The 20,291-nt window shown below is 37.9% G+C and overlaps 1 protein-coding gene across 2 annotated transcripts in view; it reads left to right on the top strand.

Annotated features, from left to right (window-relative positions):
* The window catches only part of MICU2 (mitochondrial calcium uptake 2), a 135,876-nt gene that overhangs the window by 111,520 nt on the left and 4,065 nt on the right, over positions 1-20,291 (top strand). For both annotated transcript variants that reach the window (XM_059493555.1, XM_059493556.1), the window contains 4 exons: positions 780-842; positions 9,436-9,533; positions 17,205-17,376; positions 17,661-17,769. In XM_059493555.1, the coding sequence (XP_059349538.1) occupies positions 780-842; positions 9,436-9,533; positions 17,205-17,376; positions 17,661-17,769 (442 nt within the window). The remainder of the gene's footprint in view (positions 1-779; positions 843-9,435; positions 9,534-17,204; positions 17,377-17,660; positions 17,770-20,291) is intronic.

The following is a 20,291-nucleotide window of genomic DNA, read 5'->3' as shown; positions in this document are numbered from 1 at the left end:
GCTATATTAAATCACTCGTTCTTGTGGCAGTGTTCATCTCTGAAGCTGAAATACAGTCAAAGAAACCTTGCAGCTCTGATATGCTTGAGGTACTGAAAATTAATGCACAGCTTATATTACCTTAAAACTTTATTTGGGACAGTGGAAGTTATGTTTTGAAATGTGAGTCATTTCAGTAATTCTAAAAATCTTCTTAGCTAATACAGTCAAGATTAATTTTTTCCAAGGGTGGAGGGGAAAACTCAAACCAAATTCTGCATAATGCCAGTTCTGAAAAAATGTTTTCTTATTTAATTAAATTATTCTTTGTTGTTAGTTGTATAGTACCTAATTTTAACAGGTATGTTTTTCATATCCAGAAGATCAGGTTTGTAACAGAACTGTGTAAAACTATCTAGAAGGACAGCATGAAAATCAGGATAATTTTTATTTCTGGAATGATACTTGATGCTATACCCCAGACTTTCAAAATCTTCTGAAGTGAAAACTAAGCTTCTGTTGCTAGAAAATCTCCTCTAAAAATAGAGTAAGCACTGGGCTGCAAGAGATAGATTAATGTTTGGTTACATTAATCACAGTAGATAAGACATTCCTAGGGAAAAGTGTGTCTGAATAGCAAAATATTGTCAAGTATGCAAATATTTTGTCATGACTAGAGAACCTTGCAGAAATGTATAATTAAGAAAAGGTGCAATTAAATCAAGGTTCAGAAAAAGTAGGCTCTTATAAGATCAAGTTTGTAATTTTCCTGTTCTTTTCTCATGTTTCAACAAATACAGCTACAGAGAATCATTGGGAAGGAAGATGACTTGAAAGCAGCTGGAGATGAAACTGTACTTCGGGTATGAAATAGAGATACATTTTCCTTACAAAAACATTGTAGTGTTTCCCATGAACTTTGTTATTTTTTCAGTTTTTAGATAAGTATATAAGCCTAAGTATTAGTGCTTTAATTAAATGAAAGGGCATGATTTGTCAACTGCTCTCTAACTGGGGAAGAAAAATGTAATTTCTGAGGCTTCTGATGAAGTGGATGGAATCAGTGTGTTTTATGACTGTGTATTCACTTGGTTGGTTTCTGTGAGCCTCTCCTTTAAAGCCACTCTCCTGTATTTATGAAAATCTCAGGAAGAGCTCCATATTGCCATACGAGAATAGAAGGCTTTCCCAATGGTAATCTATAGCTTAAGCTTACGTAAATGCTGCTGTTGCAGTGATATCAGCTCATTCTGAGTTGGTTTGAAATGTGATTATTGTCACTGAGGTGACAAAGGCAAGGATTATTTTAGTTAAGTCCACTTCCAGAAAGAGGCAGTGTAGATGCAGACTAGAAGAAACAATCCTAGAGTATGATTGTCCTGCTGGAAAAGAAGTTTCACTGTTTTGCAGTCCACTAGCAAACGGTAAATAGATCTCATCAATGAAAGAGACAGGTAAGTTCCTGCTCTCTTTTGTTTTCCCCTGAATCCAGCCACCTCAACCTCCCTTCTTCTTAGGTAGAGTGTATTCTTGAGTCTGTAGTTAGCACAGAGACAAGATATTCTGTAGCCTGGGTGACATTGAGTGAGACTGAAAACAGAGAGGGGAATTCTGAGTATACTAAAACACCACAGAAGAAGCTGATGAACCATATAACAACTGATGGAAGAAGCGAAAATGGCATCAAGTTGCCATTTAGACAATCTAAAGGGGACATTTAGATTGGATATTAGAAAAAAATTTTCACTGACATTGGTCAAGCACTGGAGCAGGCTGCCCAGGGAAATGGTGGAATCACCATCCCTGAAAGAGTTTAAAACACATGTGGATGTGGTGCATAGAGACGGGTTTAGTGATGGACTTGGCAGTACTGGCTTAATGGTTGGACCCAATAATCTAGAGATCTTCTCCAATCTAAATGACTGTGATTCTAAAGAAGGGGAGAATACAGCTGGATTGTCTCCATCTCTTACTAAAAGTTGCTGCTCACATCAGCAACTTGCTGTCGGCTGTAAACTTTCGGTTTGCACTGGGCATGAGGCAGCGGCTGCTCACATTGGAAGCATTCAATAAGGAATTTGTACAGGCCTCTGCTTTGTAAATCATGCATCAGCAGTTTCTACAAGGAATTACTCATGTTCTTTACTTTTTCACATGCCTGAGGAAAAAGTGGAAGTGGCTACTACTGACACCCTTAAAATTTATTAGGTATAAACTGATTCACAAAAGTCTTCTTATTCACAAAAGTTTTCCTCCCTCAGTGTATATTCAAAGTTGAGTTAAAAGTTGTTTGATTGACAAACAACCATCTCATTTCTTGAATCTTTTCATCAATCACCAGATTAAAATAGCTAGGATTAATGGGGTTGTCTGCTCCTTAATGCCATGACAGTGAAAGAAAATGCCATGACAGTGAAAGAAAAAAGATCTTTATTCTGCATGAATGCACAGCTATAGTATAAAATTTCCAGAGAAACTTTGATACAGTTGGACAGATTAGTTATAAACACATAAGCTTATTGTGAGCTAATTAAATACCTGAGCCAGAATGTCTCTACTTTGTTTTTGTCTTGCTTCAAAGTTTGTTTCAGAGTTTTCCATTGAGAAAACTCTGAAGTTACTGTAGCCAGAAAATGCTATTATATACAGTTTCATAGAAGATTATAAATGGAATTCTAGTATGAAAGAAGAATTAAATAGCTTAGGGGAATACAGCTAACTTGAAATTATTGTAGTCTCTATATTTCTAGTGGCAAAATCCAAATTATCACATTTCTCTTAATTTTTATTTTCTTCCTGTCTCAGTTTCTCACCAAAGAAATTGATTATCATTATAAGCAGTGAATCTGACTATGCAGTGTAGTCGTTGGATATGTTTTTACCCTTCATGTTTTATAATTATGGTAAATCATAGTATTACCGTAAGAAAAACAGACAAAGCATAAAAATGTGGTTGACTATGGTTGACATAGTTGATTATGTTTTTTTGAAAGTTGAGGTACTGCAACAGAATTTTGGTGTTTGGAATGGTTCTTTATTTCCCCAACACTTTCTCAATTTGCATATGAGTTGCCGTTTTTTCAAAGTAAACCCGGTCTCTGATACCAGATGGCGAATGTCACCAACCTAGGAAAATACAGTTTAAATGGTAGTCTGCAACTTTGTTTAAGCAGCAGGTATATGCAGGTGTGTTCCCTGTGTAGACAAAGGTCCCAGTCATTTATTTACTTCATGGTGATACCATTTAATACTCATCAAGTTACTATATAAGGAAAAGAAAAATCAGTTTGCTGTTCTCCCAGGGTGCTTGTATCTGTGCCTTTTTACAGACGCTTTGACTTACACATCTAAAATTCAAATTTTCACCACCAGTATTGGCCCTTGAATGGGCTTACAGTGGAATTGTTTATCCAGATACATGTATTTCAATTGAGGACTTTTCTTATTCCAATATTATAATTGATGCTGGAAGAAAAGCAAAAAAAATCTGCCCAGCCTTAACTGGCTCCATCTTTTGGGAAGTTCCATGCTGGATTTTGCAGAGCAGGCAGTCTGGCAGCCTTGTAGCAGAGGTGCGTACAGTGAAGGAGAGCTGCAGGCAGACTTAAAACACTGGAGTCTGGTTTTTCTAATCAGACTGGAGAAAATGGTGCAGAAGTCAACAAGAGGCAGTGACTGCCTCAGCTCAAGCACCCTCCCCATAGGCCAGAGGAAATTCTCCTTCTGGCTTCCTGACAGAACTGATCTTCATATGGAACATCCAGCTGAACCCATGACCATGGTTCATGGAAGAGGAGAGCCAAACTCCCTGCCTGGAAGTGATCTAGATTACAGTAGGAAAGTGCATGATCTAGAAGATTTTGTTTCTTTTGAAAAGGTGTTGCCTGGTGAGCAGCACCTGTTGCTTTTGTGTTCCTGCCCTGAGTTACTTAAAAGGATTCTTGAACAGTGTAAGGTGCTTTAGTGTCCTGGCTGTGAAAACAATGCTGATGGTGGCAAATATCTACTGGACAGACCAGCTGTCTAGATCAGGGACTTTGCTCTCAGGCCTTTCAGTTTAGATTAATGAGTTACCAAGTACTTTCAATACCTCTCATTTAATATGCTTTATGTAATGGGTAAACTTATAAATTACTTTTAGCTACTGTTAGAAAAGGAATGATAATACAGTGTTCTGTATTTGTTCTTGAAAGGAAATGAGTGTTGTGAAAAACATAAATTATCTCATTTCTGAATGATTAAAGACATGCTTCTGGATTCCCTAGTGAATACATTTTCATACAAAGTGTGAAAAGTATGACTGGGGATTTTTTTTTTAATATTTAACTAGTAGTTGGGGACACAGCTACTCATCTATTTTAAACAGAAAACTTATGAACTGAAATTGTCTGACTATATGCAGTGTACTTTTAGACTCACACATGAACAATTTCATATTATTTGAGTATAAGTTGTTTTAGACTGTCTACTTCTCTCTTTTTTTTTTCCTGTGGTTCTAAAAGAAGGAAATTACAATAGTAATTCACATTTCTCTCTGTTTACCTGGTCAAGGCAAGGTTTTACACTTGGACCTTCAGACACTGCAGAATTGTGATTCATCTCCTCAACCACAGGAACTGTGCAAGTCATCATAACTTGCCCATCTGCTCCCTAGAATCTCTACCTGGTTTAAAGTTTTCTACTCAGTGCTTCTAAGTCTGCATAGCTCGCTATAACTAAAGACTGCTTACAACTGAAGGAAGGTGGTGGCTGGGGGCTGTGCTCTTCTAGTGCAGCAGTACTTTGTAACAGGGGTGCAACACATCAGATTTTACAAGAATCTAGTCCAAGACTAAAATTAATATCCCTCCCCAAAGAGTCAGTCATTAATCTTGTAACCTCTCAGTTTGGATGGAATGCACATTTTTTCTTGACCTATCTTTTCCAACATAAATATGTATGTTTTTTGTCAGCAATTTAACATTGCATTCTGTTGAAAAGCTTTTAGATACTTCAAACCAAGAAGCAGCATGATGTGCTTTAAAGAAAGTTCTCCAGACAGGTAAACCCCCTAAAGAACCAAACTGTCTGATACCAAAATGTTAGATTATTGAAAAAGTGCTGGGTCATTTTCTGCCTCATGGACAAGGAAATTATTTTCTTTTTACATATGATCTGATGACATTGTAACCTCAAGAGAGAGAAGGAACCATATTTGAGCAGGGGCTGGCTGGGGAGCTGGTGGCAGGCCACAGGAGCCATTTTCAGCACTGAGAGCAAGAGGGTTTGTGTGTGCTGAGGATGGATGTGCTCGGCCTTCGAGGCCAGGTCTGCCCCCAAAAGAGTGGGCTTCATAGCACATCACACCTCCTGAAGGGAGTCCTTGTCATGGAATCTCTTGTTTTGGTGCAAAGTTATATTTTTTAAGTATGCCACAACAGAGGGGCAGGGCCTGGGCTCCTGTGAGGAGCTGTCTCCAGTGTGGGCAGGAGCTGCTTTCCCAGTCTGCCAGCAGGGCATGGGTCAGGCAGCCTCGGGCTTTACAGTGGAGCAGTGCCATTCCCCAACTCTTGGCACAGTCAACCCTCTTGGAACAAGGCATGGTTCAACCTGTTTCTATTTGGGGCTTAAAATATCTCCTGCAGCATCTCCTCCTAGATTAGTTTTAGCCCCACCAGCTGGAAACCATTTTTATTCTGTACCTCCTTATGTGACTTGATGCAGAGCTGTGGGTGATGCACTGAAACCTGAGCATGTCCATGAATTTACATGTTCTTCATTACAAAAGGTCTAAGTGTACAGCAGAGTGATTCCATGACATTAGTTGTCATTAACAAAAGAGCTGATCCTCCCAGTAATAGGAGTTATGGGTGTTATTGGATGCTGTTTATTGTTTAGAAGATGTTCTGTCAGACTTCTCAAATATTGTCTGCTATATCCTCTGTAGAATAATCTGTGCACATTTCAGCCCTTCTGCATCAGACCTGAGGTATTCTTGAATCCTACCTAGTGAGAACGTGCATTGCAAAACATTAAAAACTTCAGTATGGATTTACATTAGGATGAAAATTGATTTATCACAAAGTACACACTTTTATTCTGGGGCCCACTAGAGACTGTCTGGGCTTTGCCAAAAAGAACTGCTTTTGGAGATCTGTATCTCCTGGTCCCACTAGCTGGCCTGCTTACAGTTCTTTTGACTGACTGTAACTGTTAGGATTAGTTTCATAATGGACACATCTTTTAAACCTTCTTACCAGAACTGAGTCCTAGGATATATTCCAGCATCTGGGAGACTCTCAAAATGACAGAAAGCTCGAATTCTCTTTAGCAGTGTGTGAAGCTAGGCTGGGATAGCAGCCTGGTATGGTGAGTTGACTGAACTAACAGCTTAAAAGCAAAGAGGATTGCAGAGCAGTGGACTCAGAAAAATTTGCAAATATTTAGTCTTACCTTCGGAAATATTTGGAACATCACTAGCAGACAGAAACTAAGGTATTGTCCTCCTTGCCCAACCTCACTTCTTTGCCCGTTCTTCCATCTACTCACTCTCCTTCTGTCTTCACTAAAAAAAAAACATTCGATCCAAAATACATATTATTTTTACAATTTCTAGTGAAGTAAGATATTGCACAGCAAATACAATCTCAGGAAGCACCAAGAGAACATGAAACAGGAATTGCAGATTTTAATCGTGATGAATACTCTCCAGTCGTGCCTCAGGCAAAATTCTGCAAGGAAAGGTGGTAAGAATTTAGAGACAGTGAGTCTATTAACATTTCAGATGAGTTTTGAAAATCAGTTAGGTACATTATTCTGAAAATCCCATCTCACTGTGCGATAAGTTTCTTCTCAGTGACACTTGTTGGTACTTGCTGCAGTATCAGGTCCTAAATGTCAAAAGCTCAGTGGGGAGCAACAGGATTAGGTAGGTCTTTGCTCATGACTCAGTGTTTGCAGCATCAGGCCTCTTATGTTAACAGCCTATGTAATGTAATAAGGAAATAACTTGTGTTATCTGATCTTGCTTAAAAAGGAATAATTGCATAATTCAGCAGTTCATGATACTTTTGAAAGTGTAGGAGGCATTAACATTACTCTAGGAAAATTAGCCTATGTTTGTAATATGCACACGCATGTTCATTAGTTCATAGACTTGTGCGGCATCAGATTGTGTGGTCTTTGGGATTCTGGAACATGTTTGAGTTCCCCACTTGTGGTACGTGTCTCTGCCCCACCCTGTGCTTGTATCAAGATGAAACTCAGACCACTGGGATCCTCTTTCCGCTCTGTGTAAAATGTACAGATCAAAAGGGTTCTGTGGTGCACCATCCCAGGCCCTGAAGTAGCCAGATAGACCAGAATGCAAACTTTCACTCAGTTTAGATAGTGACTCAAATCTACCAGTCTGGTCTGCTTTACAGCCTGGGATTGGGTTACCATTTCATTCTTATTGCCAAGAGAGACATTCCAGGTGTACCAAGCTCACGAGGGCAAGGTGTTGGAAATATTAATAGAATTCTCATTATCTTCTAACAAGGATTTGTCTTGTCAGTACTAATTTATACAGATCAGCAGCAAAAGCTCCTAATGATTCTGTGGACAAAAAGGAATTATGTACTAACATGTACTTTAATTTAATAGCATTAACTCTAGGAAAAACAATTTTTTTTTAATTTCATCCTTAAGGTGTAGTCTCTGTGGTCTCCTATTGCATTCTGTGCTTTAAAGAAATGTACTGTTTTGTAGTTCTAAAATATATTTAACTCTCACTAACATAGTGTTTGGACATCTGCCAGTTTCTCTGTGGAATTTCAACTGATAAAGAAGGTAGCCAGCAAGTAGGTGCATATTTGTTATAAATCCTGGGATAGGCTTTGTCATCTTAGATAAGATGAGGTAGGTATTGTTTGCATGCCTTCTTCTAGCTTGTAACTAAAAAAATGTTAATAGAAGAAAAAAACTTTCACTGTCACAGACTTAGTTTTGAAAAGGTTACTTTAAACCTCACTTTTCAGTTTGTTTTCATACAGCACTTAATATGGAGTAATTAAATTAGAAGCATTAATTTGTGTAATCATGAGTTCAGTTTTTAAAATTACATTAGCAAATTTATTCCTTGCATTTTTCAAGTGTCCTTTAAACATGTAAGCAAAACCCACAAAAAGCAGATTACAATCTAGCTACAGTGAGGGATATGTGGATTCTTCTCTCTTTCTTTTTAAAAAACTTTGTATTCTGATATAAATAGTTTGGGTTTGAATTTTAAATAAGCATACATGAATGTTTGACTTTTGGCTTTCAAAAAAGCATATACCAATGTTTATGCATCAGTCTTCACAGTAATCTGAAGTGTTTAAACTTCAGAAAGATGGATCTTGTGGGTATTTAAATATTCTTTGCCTGAAATTAAATGATAAAAGTTCAGTAAGTGCAGTTTGCATATGGCTTGAAAAGTGTTTTTTTTCTAGGTTCACTCATACATAACTCATATCACTGGCATTTGGTGAACTGTGGCTTGTAGTAGAAATGAGGAATGTTTCTGCTTTAACTATAAAATAACTGTATCATGTATGCAGTAAGCATGGAACACAGGGGACTAATGGGACTTGTTATTGATGATGCTGAAAGCTAAATAACCATTAGTATTAAATCTTATGAATAGACTCTTGTCTTTCATCTTACCTCTTCAACCAGATAAAAGACACAGAGGCTATTTAGATGTCATAAGAATAGTATGCTGAAATCCTTTCAGACTTAAAAAAATTCTCTCTTCGTGTTGCTCAGTGTTTTGTTGTGTTCAAAGAAATGCCAGTATGCTGGTGCTGAAAGAAGCATAGAGCAGAAATCCAGCATTATGTGTGGGTTTAGGCTTGTTAAAGATTGAGTTGGAATAGTGTGTATCCCTTCTGTGCAGAAATTTCTTCTTCAGATATTAAAAATATTTATAGAAAAGTCACTAACCCTGAAAATTTCCCAGTAGCCTTGTAAGACCATAATATAATAGAGCATTATCAGTGTTGGTATTTTCCTAGCTTCATTCATTAGACTATCATGAATGTTTTTAAATAGCTGTAAGATGTTAGAAATACCTAACTAAAAACTTCCTCACAGATACTAACTTTATTTAAGCCTTCTATTCACCTAAGAATAAAGTCTCTTAAATATTTAACTTGCAACCTTCTCCATTTTAATAATAAAAATAATAAAATATTATAATAAAATGCACTGATGGTGGTTGGAAATTGTTCTTATCTTTCATATAGAGTATTTAGAAGCAGAACTTATAACACACTGTTAGCAGATAATGTGGAAGAGTTTTTCAGCTCTGAGATCCTGTGTGATAGCTTTGGGAACAATAATTAAATTTCAAGTATCTTTAGGAAAATTCTAGTTCAAATAAATATTTTTAGATTAATGGTGAATATTAATGATCATGCAAAGCATAACAATCATATAGGTTTTTTTGTTTTATAGGAAACAGAACTGGACAGCTGTGGTGTTAATACTGTGTTGCTGGTACATTTCTTTGGAAAACAAGGAAAGGAAAAACTTCACTTTTCCGAGTTTTTCAGGTATTTTTTCAGCTAGGCAAGCATAACAGGAGCTAGTCCTGTTCCTTACCCCTGTGCTTTACCCCAGCTCAGGCATTTATCTGACATCACACTGAGTCAATCAGAAAATTAAGCAATGACCAAGTCACAGAAAAAGTTACTTCCAATCAACTAAAAAACATTTTCTGAGTTGAAATACTTCCTTTCCTATTACAGCTGTCATGGTAAGCTACAGGCAACTTCTCCACTTGCTTCAAATTCCAGCTTCTGTTGAAACTTTCCCAGTGCCTTTTCCTTTACCATTTGGACTACTTTTGCAATGAGACTGTGCAGATACCTGTTTGAGTCTTGACATGTAGCATGGCATCAAGAGAAGATTATCTATCAGTATTACCTTTTCTACAAAAGTAATCAGTCATTGACAGACTGGAAAAATAAAGTAGAATAATGTGTTTTGCTTCAGTTTGCATTCAGAAGTGGAGAATGTGTGGCAGCCCTCTTAAAAATGAATGTTTTTGCAATCAGTACACTAAAAAGTGTTTGGCTCCAGTGGCTCTGGTACATACCAGTCTTCAAATAAACAACCTTTCCCTTTTGAAGACCTCAGCTCAATAGGAATCTAAGTGAGTAAAATAAGTCTAAGATGTCTCCAGCTCCCTTTTCTATAAATACCATAGATCCTCTCAATGAAACAAAAGGCAGAGAGCACCAGTAAAAGGTTGTGTTTGCATATACAGTGTAAACTGAAAAGCCTCAGGTTTTAGATAAAATCCTACATTGACCCAATGAGGCATGACATTGATGAAACTATGTACCTTGTACATTCAGAACACATAGGTTAAAGACCTTTGCCTGCCACACAGATAGAGGCCTGTAATCAAAATCAAACTCCCACATCTTGCTCTTAAAATTTGTGGGATAAGTGTAAGGTTTAATGCAGGTAATTTTTCAACAGTGGCAGTTATGTTTCGTGGGGCTGGAATGTGCCTCTTTATCACTGCGTAGACACTCCATCTCAGCTGCCACGTGACGCTGCAGTTTGTTTAACATGCAGAAAGGTGAATAAAAGGATCGCTGTCTTCTTAACCTCTGCGAGGATATCACCTTTCACATGATTTTATTTGCAAGTAAATCAAGCACATCATTTCTGGGTTCCTATTGTTCAGAGAAAATGTGATTTCTATCTGATGGCCTCTCATAACACTTTACCTTCTGCAGGAAGCTATTGTTGGCTGTTTGATCAAAGTGCCACATTGTTTTTACAAGAGATGACTGATGAGCTGTAGAGACATAGATCATTCTCAAAAGCAAAAATAATGATGGTAAATGCTTTTATCATTTTCCAAGTTCTTGCCTAGAAAGCTTTTCCATTGATCAGTGTAGTACCTAGTAGAAAATAGAGGTGATTATGTTTGATTAGGACGCACTAAAACTTGTCACATTAGTTAAATACACAGATATTGCTGTGCTTCAGAGTCCTTAAAACTAAAAAAAAAAAAAAAAAAATCCAAACCAACCAAAAGGAAAAAAAAAAAAGAAAACCCACTAAAAATATAAAAATAATTCACCCCAAAAAACAGTAATGCTTTCATTGTGAAATTTCACTGAACTTGTATGGGAATTCTGAAAGCTGAGACCACTGTTCTTATCTCATTACCTACTTATATTTTCGTCATGCTGCCTCTTTTCAGTTTGTCTGGCATTAAAAAATCCTTTTGTAAGTGTGCAACCATCTGTATCTACATGCACACCAGCATTATCCAAGCCTTTTAGCCCACAGTCCAAACATTTTAAAAAAGTCAGACAGCCACAGTCAATATACCAGGGCAATTAATTTGCCAAACTCTTCTCCTTTCTTTGCATTTAGATGGCACAAAGAAAATGGAAACTCTCTACATCTCTTGGAGCAGTGTGAGGCTGATGTAAACCAGTTCTTGTGCCTCTTTTCCTACTGCCCTGAACACAGGAGGCACACTGAGAATAGGGAGGGAATAAGGTCAGGCATCTGTCTCCAGCTGGTGCTTGCTTCTTGGGCAGTCCCAGGTATTGATACACACACAGACAATCCTCAGGCAGTGTTTTTATCAAATGTAAAGGTTCTTTCAGAGATCTTCAGGCTTCTTAAGGTAGGACTCAGGGAATGCATGTTCAGCTCCAGACTGCTAGATGAGTTCTTATTAGTGTATTGTCCTTAACATAAGGACATTATAGTAATTATTAATTAGAATTTACAATTTCAAAACCAAATGTTTCCCTAGCAAATGTTAGGAAATATAAATTTCTGGAGTATGTTTATGTATATTACTACTTAAGATGTGGCCTCTTAGTCAAGTACAGCTAGAAGAGTATTCTCCTGTAACCTTTTTTAGGGAAATATAGAAGAATATGCAGTAAGCCTAAAACCATGTAACAAAGAGGGTAGATTTAATACAGGAAGCTGTCTTTCTTCTCAGAAGATCTGGACAAGTTTCTGTTTCAAATGACACCACTCAGTTTTACACCTCAACGACAATGTCATCTTCTAATACCAGGTCCTTTCTTAGAGAACGTCCCCAGAATCCAAGGCTTTTTTATTCCTTAGTATGGATTTCTCCTGGTTTTTAATGTAGAAATAATTTTTAGTCTTTTCTTTAAAAAAAAATCTAACTTGTGCTTTTATTTCCAACTACATCAAATGTGCTGTCTTTTATTCTAGAGTAGAAAACTATTTACTTTTCTAGCTATAGGAAATATTTCTTCCTGACAGACACTGGGGGTTGTTTTCCCCTGAAAAAAGTCCCTTACTGATCTTGTATAAGTATGTCTAATCCCAAATAAAAGAGGAGACAGTATTTCACTCCCTAAACAGTTTGACTGCTGTAATCTGTCCCCAAGCAAGCTTAAATCTCTTACATTCTCCTTGAGGGAAAAAAGAAAGTGCAAAGAATATGGAAAGGATATTAGAAAAAACTCTCTGATTGTTGTATTTTTTCTGGGATGTCTTACAAAAAAAGTACTTCCCAGTATGGTTAAACAATGGGCCTCTTTTAATAGTATGAGGAAAGTTAACGTTTCAATCCAGTTTATGTCATTCTCGTACCTGATTTCTTGCTTCTTGTTTCATCAGTTAATAGAATTTTTTTACCAGAAATATTCTTTAATTATGGTTCTTTTTTAATTTCTGTTTAGATTGAAGGGGACAAATTGTATAACCATACAGAGATCATGCCTTTTACCTACTTGTCCCCTTTCTTTCCTTCAGTATTTTGAATTCCTTGATACATTTTATTTGGAACCTTTCATTTAAGAAGCCAAAATGATCCAGTCTGGACCCCACTGCTAGTGCTGACATTTTTGGGGAGGCTGTGGTGTGTGTGTGCCAGTGCATGGATGCAGGATCTCTTTCACGTGTCATCATCAGCCAGCATGCTGTGCTTTTGCTGTGATGACAGCTTATATATTTTCAGTGATTTTCATTTGGGGATTTGGAATTGCTTTGCAGAAATAGAATATGATTGCTTGTCTCTGTTCCTACACTTTTATCTATATGTGTGCATTGAGAGTCATAATACATAGAGATTAAATCAGTTATAGCCAAGATCAGGCAGTGAGGAAGGGAAGAACAGCAACAAAATCTGGCTTCATGATATTCCTGTCATAACTCAATCTGAATATTTCCCAAATATTTAGTAAAGAGCTTGATAAAAATATTTTTCTTCCTTTCGTGTGAGCTTAGCAAAAGAGTAGTGTGGTTAGTTTCTATAGAACACTTAAAAAAGAAAGTGAGTTTTTTGGTTTGGAAATGCTAAGGACAGTAAATCAAGGAGGGTTTTGCTTGCAATTCTGAAAATTGTGATATTAATTGTCTTAATGCTTGCAAGCCTGAATTTACAAGCATAGATCTAAATGTTTTCTAAAGATTACCTTTATTAGATTTTCTGTATTCTGGTTTGAAAGTCAGATTGCAAAACGGCAAGCTGCAGCTGGTTTGCCACAGTCTTCTGGTGCAGAGAGGGTTATCAATTCTTCAAAAAGATTTTGGTGTCCAAAGAGGAGCCAAAGCACGGTGCAAATGCTGTGTTGGTATATCCACCACTATTTTTGTTGTTAGATTCCTTCCTGTAAATCAGTGTGACAGGAACTGGTCAGTTCCTGTATTAAGAGTTTTGAAGCTCTGCACAGACAGTTCAGGTCAAGAGGTGGAAAAAACACTTTCCCCAATATTTCCTTTAGTGTTTCAATCTCCTTCTTTGTGTGCCATGAAGAATTCTCCACTTGGAGGGGGGGATAGCTGCATTCCTGAGATCTCCCCTCTTGTTACATTTTCACTACTATTTGTGGTGGGTTAGCACTATTAAAGCTGAGTTGCCAAAAGCCTTGGGAGACTCCCTGTTTCTATACTAGAGCCCATTACAAAATGAGGGCTAAATCCTGATAAGGTTTCTGGATGCTCTTGTAACACGATAACAAATTTGGCCATTGGCCTTCAACGTGGGTGTTTTAGAGAGTGTGGATAAAGTGGGCTGTCTTAAAGAAAGTGCTCTCTATTCCTGGCCTTTTCCCCTCTTATAAATTTATGGTTTACTTTTCCTTTTTGTTACTTGGAAACTTAGAACTCTCTTTCATTTTCAACCTACTATAGCATAAGAGTATTCCCAGTGTAATCATTTTTAATTGTAGAGCATATCTACAATCAGAATCCTTTTCCTGTACTTGAATTCTGACTCCCTACCAAGTCCCCAGCCAAGATCCCACTGACTTTGATAGAGCAGGAATTTTATTCCTGTGCTTGTTTTTCGTAGTATCTGGATACATTTTGAGGACTTCACAGCTGAAACACATTGCACTGTGATCCAGAAGATACAAAAGCAAGTATCCCTAGTGGTGTCTTGACATTTATGTATCAAGTTTTACTTCCTAACCAGAAAGTTGTTTTTAATAACTTTTAATAACTTTTACTTTTAAAAAAACCTCATTAGGACTTTTAACTCTCACATCTGGGAATAAGAGTGACCTAGAATGCTGATGCGATGATTCACAGTATTTTAATTTTTGTAATATGGGAAACTATCACATAAATTTTAAATTGCACATTTCAGCTACTGCTCCAAGTAGGATTTGATAAGGCAGGAAATCTTCCCACTCTGGCTTGCCAGGAGCAAGCCTACAAGTTGAAATGAACTTCAATTAGAAGAGGGTGCAGAAGCAAGAACACGCTGAAAATGCCGCAGCCAAACCCTTCACTGTCTGCTCTGGCTTTGCCGCCCCTTTCAGCAGGCTGATGTGTGCAGCTTGGTGGGCTCCTTCCTCATCATGTTGGAATGATTGATCTGCCTTATTGGGTATGACTAGAAGGCAGATCACCATGGCTAGTCTGCTTAAGGAAGTACACTATTCAGAAAAGATGGAAGAATCTGTTTCTGTGTCGTTGCCTATGGCTAGCAACCAGTAAAGCAAATGACTGAGAGCTTTCTCCCCAAGATAAATAGCTCAATTCTCAAGACCTTAAGTCTGTTGCAAAATATGTCCTTTCATAGATAAAAATCCAAGAAAATAAAACACATGTTGTCTCATTTCTCTGCATCCAAATTTTAGGCATATTTCTGTGAGTGACCTCATTTTCAGCAACTTCTCCTCCTCCAGACCAGACATTACATGAGTTAGAAACTACAGTCAAAGAAATTGTTCTGCACAGTCTTGGCTGTGCCTTCCAGACCCACCGCAAACCACACATCCCAAATACCATCTCCTCCTTGCCTGTGATGGCCACTCTCAAAATGCAGCCAAGTGGCCCTACTCAGTCTCTGCTGGGCTGACTCCATGCTTGGTCTGCATGCCAGATCCATGCTGTTCTCTCCCTCTGCACCTTGACCTCCCTGCCCAAGACCTGGGGAAACTGTTGGGGGCCGTGGGTGCGGCAGGGCTGCTTGTGCCAGGGCTGATCTCCCTGGCACATGCTGGCTGTGATGCTGGCCAGAGGCAGCAGTCTCCTTGTGAGTTGCAAAGACAGGAGCTGGGCCTGAAAACGGAGGAGTGCTTTGCAAGCTGAGCAAGGCAGCTCTTGCCACTCTGCAAGACAAAGGGCTGCCCAGTCAGACTGGTTGCACTACCTGGTCCTTTGGTCTTTCATCCACTTCTGAGAGGGAGAGCTGGGGGAATTGAAAGTGTGTCAGTCCTTAAGGTGGACTGTGGAGGAACATCTTAGTGTTTGGCTATACTGTAGAATCCCCTTTACTAGACCAGAAAAAGGCACATATGTAATGTGACAGCATTTTGTACCCCTCCTCCATATTACCCTAACTCAGCCCCAGCCTGAAACTTAAATTCACCTCATTATCAGGCTTTCATTCACCTGCATGTCCTGAGCTGTGAAGCATTTGTTGGTCCTTTATTTGCATGTGCAGCTCTACCTGTTAGAGGGGAAAATACAAGAGAGAGATTATGCTTCAAGAGCAGTCTTTAGCTAACCCGTTATAGACTTCACAGAGCTTCAAGCTACTAATTGTCCAAGTGATCTCATTAAAGAGCTAAAGATAGCTGTGTGGACTCAAATGCTGTAATTTCAAGGGAAAGAATTCAAACCCAGTGAGGCCAGGCAAACACGGATGAACAAATGAACCTCTGCTGATATTGGCTATGCAGACCCTTAGCTCCTCTTCTCCAATTAATTGCTTTGTCCTAATATAGAAGTATTTCATTCCCTCTTGTCAATAATTTCTGCAACTCAATAAAGAAGGGTTATTTAGCAATGTGGAGGGGATTCTGGCAAGCACCACTGGTTTTAGCCTTTATTTTAAAATCACCTCTTGTTTGTGGATTGCCCCATTTCTGAAGTGGAAAATATCGAATGGATCACACTGTATTGTCTGTGTTAACTTTTTCAAAATTAATACTAGCCATATAGACCAAACTGAAAAAAACTTGCAGCTACAACTCAAAATTACAGCTCTGTACCTTCAGGTTATTATTTGCTTCTTGTAATACTTTTTTCTTTCTTTCCCAAAAGAATGAGTGCCTCCTAAATCCTTTGATGTTGACTCTTTCCTTTTTCAGACAGCTCTCTTACCCTCCCAAAGCCCTGCAACATTTTCTGTGCTCTTCTTAACTCTGTACAAGTCAATTGTAATCCTCTCTGATCTATCCTCTAGTGAGCACAGAACTGATTCACCAAACCTCTGTATGTAGTTATAATCTTTGATACTTTCAGTCATCTTCTCCTACAGCAATGAATGCAAGTTTCCTCTTTCACCTTTGTGATTATTACTGCCTCATCTTTTTAGGCACTGTGCAATCTTGTCATTCCTCTCTTTTTAATATGAAACCTCATAAATCATGTGTCAGGCCTTCAGTTCCCAAGTCCTTTTTCATTCATTCATTCATTATGCTGCTGCCTTACCCGTTTTTTAATCTCCTTATCTGCGCATTTTTAAACGCGAGTAAAACCGAGATGTCCAATGCGTGCCTAAGTTCCGCTGGCAGCAGCCGCCTGTGCAGGCCGAGAGCGCGTCCTGCTGGTGTCCTTGTGGAATTGCAGCCCTGGAAACATCCGCGAGCGCGGGGGGAATTAAACCTGTGAGGTTTATTTGTTTTAAGCAGCAATGTCGACTGTGTCTCTGGCTCAGAGCTGGTGTCTGCGGCACTTGGTAGCTAAGGTAATAGTGGTGATACAGGGATGGAAGTATCAAGTGGTGGATAATATCTGTTTACACTTAGATTCATGGAAAATCTTCAAACAGAAGTCCAAGAAATGGAATTCATCAAGTTTTCAAAGGGTTTGAACGTCATGAGAAAAGAAGACTTTGCGGCATGGTTGCTGTACTTCACTGATGAGGAAAACAATGAAATTTACTGGCAGAATGTGAAAGACAGGATCGAAGCAGGAGAGGTTGGTACCCAAAGTATACTTTGTTTTCCTTCCTCCTTTCTGTGCACAGGTTTTCATTTGAGTGTGGCTATCTAATGAGATAACCAGTTGCCAAATGAAGTATTGCAGCCCTTGAATTGTATACACATAAGAGCAATGATAATTGTCCAGCTGAGAAATACAAATATCAATAATGAGTAGGCAGTCACATCTAAACACTAAGCCCCACGAGATTTAATGACATAGAATAATTGGGATTTGAATGTATATTCATTATATATAATCTGAATTCTTTGATACTCTAGAACATCAGTTTGGAAGAATTCAAGACTTTCTGCAAGTTTACAAATAATCTGGAAGACTTTTCCATCGCCATGCAGATGTTTACTGTAGCCAATCGTCCTGTTAAGCGGGGTAAGTGCTGTACATCTTTCATGTGCGTTTTTTTAAAGGAAAAAAATCATTTTAATTACGAAATAATGTAAATTATTATCCCAAAGTACCACAGTGAAATCCAAAAATATTATACTGCTCGTATTTGGACTTAGTTATATTTCATTAAAAAATAATAATATAAAGTTTCCAAAAAGTTTTCATTTCAAAGTTCTAATGTGCTGTCATATGTGGATTAATGACAGCAGACTAATAAATCATAAAATAGTTTGGGTTGGAAGGGACCTTTAAAGGTCATTTTTCCAAACCTTCTGCCATAGGCAGGGAACTCTGTCACTGGATTAGGTTGCTCAAATCTCCACCCAACCAGACCTTGAATGCTCTCAATGATGAGACAGCCACAACTTTTTAAGTTTCTTCCTTATGTCCAGTCTAAATCTACCCTTTTTCACTTTGAAAAGCATTTTGTTTTTCCTGTCACTACAGGCCTTGGTAAAAACTCTCTTATAAGCTCCCTTGATATAGTGAAAGTCCACAGTAAAGTCTGCCCTGAGGTATCCCTTCTCCAGGCTGAACAACCCCAACTCTCTTGGCCTTTCTTCACTGAAGAGGTGCTCCATCCCAAAAATTACTACATAATTTTTGTGGCCCTCCTCTGGACTCACTCCATGTTCTCCTTGTGCTGAGGAGATTGTGTTATGCAGTTATGTCTATTAAAAAGAAACAATGTCATAAAATGGGGTTTAAAATAAAGATTTCAAGGAGGGGAATTGCTTCCTTCCCATATAGGAGAAAGAGGAGCAATGAATCAAAAGTTTTATGGACATACAAATGCTTTTTGTTTTAATCCTGAGGTTGTAGTTGTTACTCTTGAAGGACAAGTCTCATAAGTTATTTCAAAATAGCAACATTATTAAAAAGTTCCTAAGGAAATTTAAAGAGATATTAACATTCATTGAAATTAATATTTGATGGGCTCATGTGAAAAAAGATGAAAAATGTGAGAAGACGGAAAGAGAAATACATATTCTTGAAAGATATATGGATGGGATTTGAACCAAAGAAAACTGGGGGATTTGCAACTTGTGACTTTCATTAATTTAGTCTGTTTTTGTGCTGACCCCCACTGTAATCAAAATCAGCCAGCTGCTGAGGTAACTCACAGATGTTGCATGCCTGTATGTCTAATTCTCTCCTGAATCTGGCTGAGTTCTTTGTCTTGTTGTTTGCATGATAATGTGGACATTATCATGTGTATTCACACACATATGAACATTCATCTAAATATAAGACACTCTTTTAGTCCTTCATTTTTTTCTAGATTTCTTTTTCTTCTAAGTTCACAACTCATCTTTTCTCTCTGGTAAGGTGGCCCTTCTTGGCTTGAAAATTGTTATGCCCCACTATTGTAGAAGATCTTTTATTGATGTTACATTCAAAGAAAGGATAGTGCCATGTCTGGATTTTAATTCAGCTTCAAAAATGAAACAGTTAACATCTTTCCAAAGACAAAATTAAGTCTACTATAAACATCCCATGTTTTATGTCTTTTTCAAGTTGTGATATATCCTTTTACAGGAGGATTTTTACCTTAATTCTATTTAGTGAAATAGTCAACTACATTTATACAGGAATTTTTGAAAAAGACAAAGATGAGTGCTATGTCAGGAATGCTGTTCCCTCTAGCTAGCCAGCTTCAGAAATAATCATATTTATAACACTATTTATAAACAGCACTTGTTTATGAGAGCAGAACCACATTAATATTGCATTTATGACTTCATTGGACAACTTTCTGTAATAATCTACAATACTGCTACACTTCATTAACTTCCAGTTCCTTTTTAAAATTCACACTTCCATGATGCCTTCAAAAATGCATCCAATTCATGTGTTGTGACTGTGCTTGCTACAATAAACAGTAATCCTTCCACTCTTACAAGTTGCTGTTTTGTGGCAGCCCCACACACTTCCTCATCTTCCTTGAGCCAAAACTCCAAATTCTGTGCACCACAGGACAAAAAGAGGGGCTAGTGGGTGTTTCTATACTGCGCATGGTGGTGTAAAGAGAGAAGGAAAAAGAGCTGAAGATGAAAGTACATCTCCAGAGAGGTATGGCAGCTTTTTCTGCCACAAATCCTCAGTAACTCAACATCATTTAAGAAGAGCTAGCCAGCTTCTCTCAAAACCAGAACTGCAGATATATAAAGCCATGTACTGTAATCAGTGCATTGACCATTTGATGGTCTGTGTTTCTGCAGAGTTGCTGAGGAGATTGTTAGTTGAGGTGGAGCATATAACCCACTGTTCTCTGAGAAGAAGCGTTTTCATGTGAAATGAATTGTTGTGAAGCTGGCTTGATATAAAATGGTAAGGTTTTTAATGAGAGGATAGTGAGGCAAACACCATTGTATAAACAGGAAAGAGCCAAAAGTATGTAAATTCTCATCTATTTCTAGCAAAAATTATCACTTGTACTGTTGCTTGAGAAGCAGTGCCTTGCTAAAGCTTATGATAAAATGAATAGTGTTACAAAAGAAGAA

Source organism: Ammospiza nelsoni, chromosome 2 (assembly GCF_027579445.1).
Source record: "Ammospiza nelsoni isolate bAmmNel1 chromosome 2, bAmmNel1.pri, whole genome shotgun sequence".
Taxonomy (NCBI): domain Eukaryota; kingdom Metazoa; phylum Chordata; class Aves; order Passeriformes; family Passerellidae; genus Ammospiza; species Ammospiza nelsoni.
The sequence above is the reverse complement of the archived record's forward strand: the minus strand, read 5'-3'. Positions and strand labels throughout refer to the sequence as shown.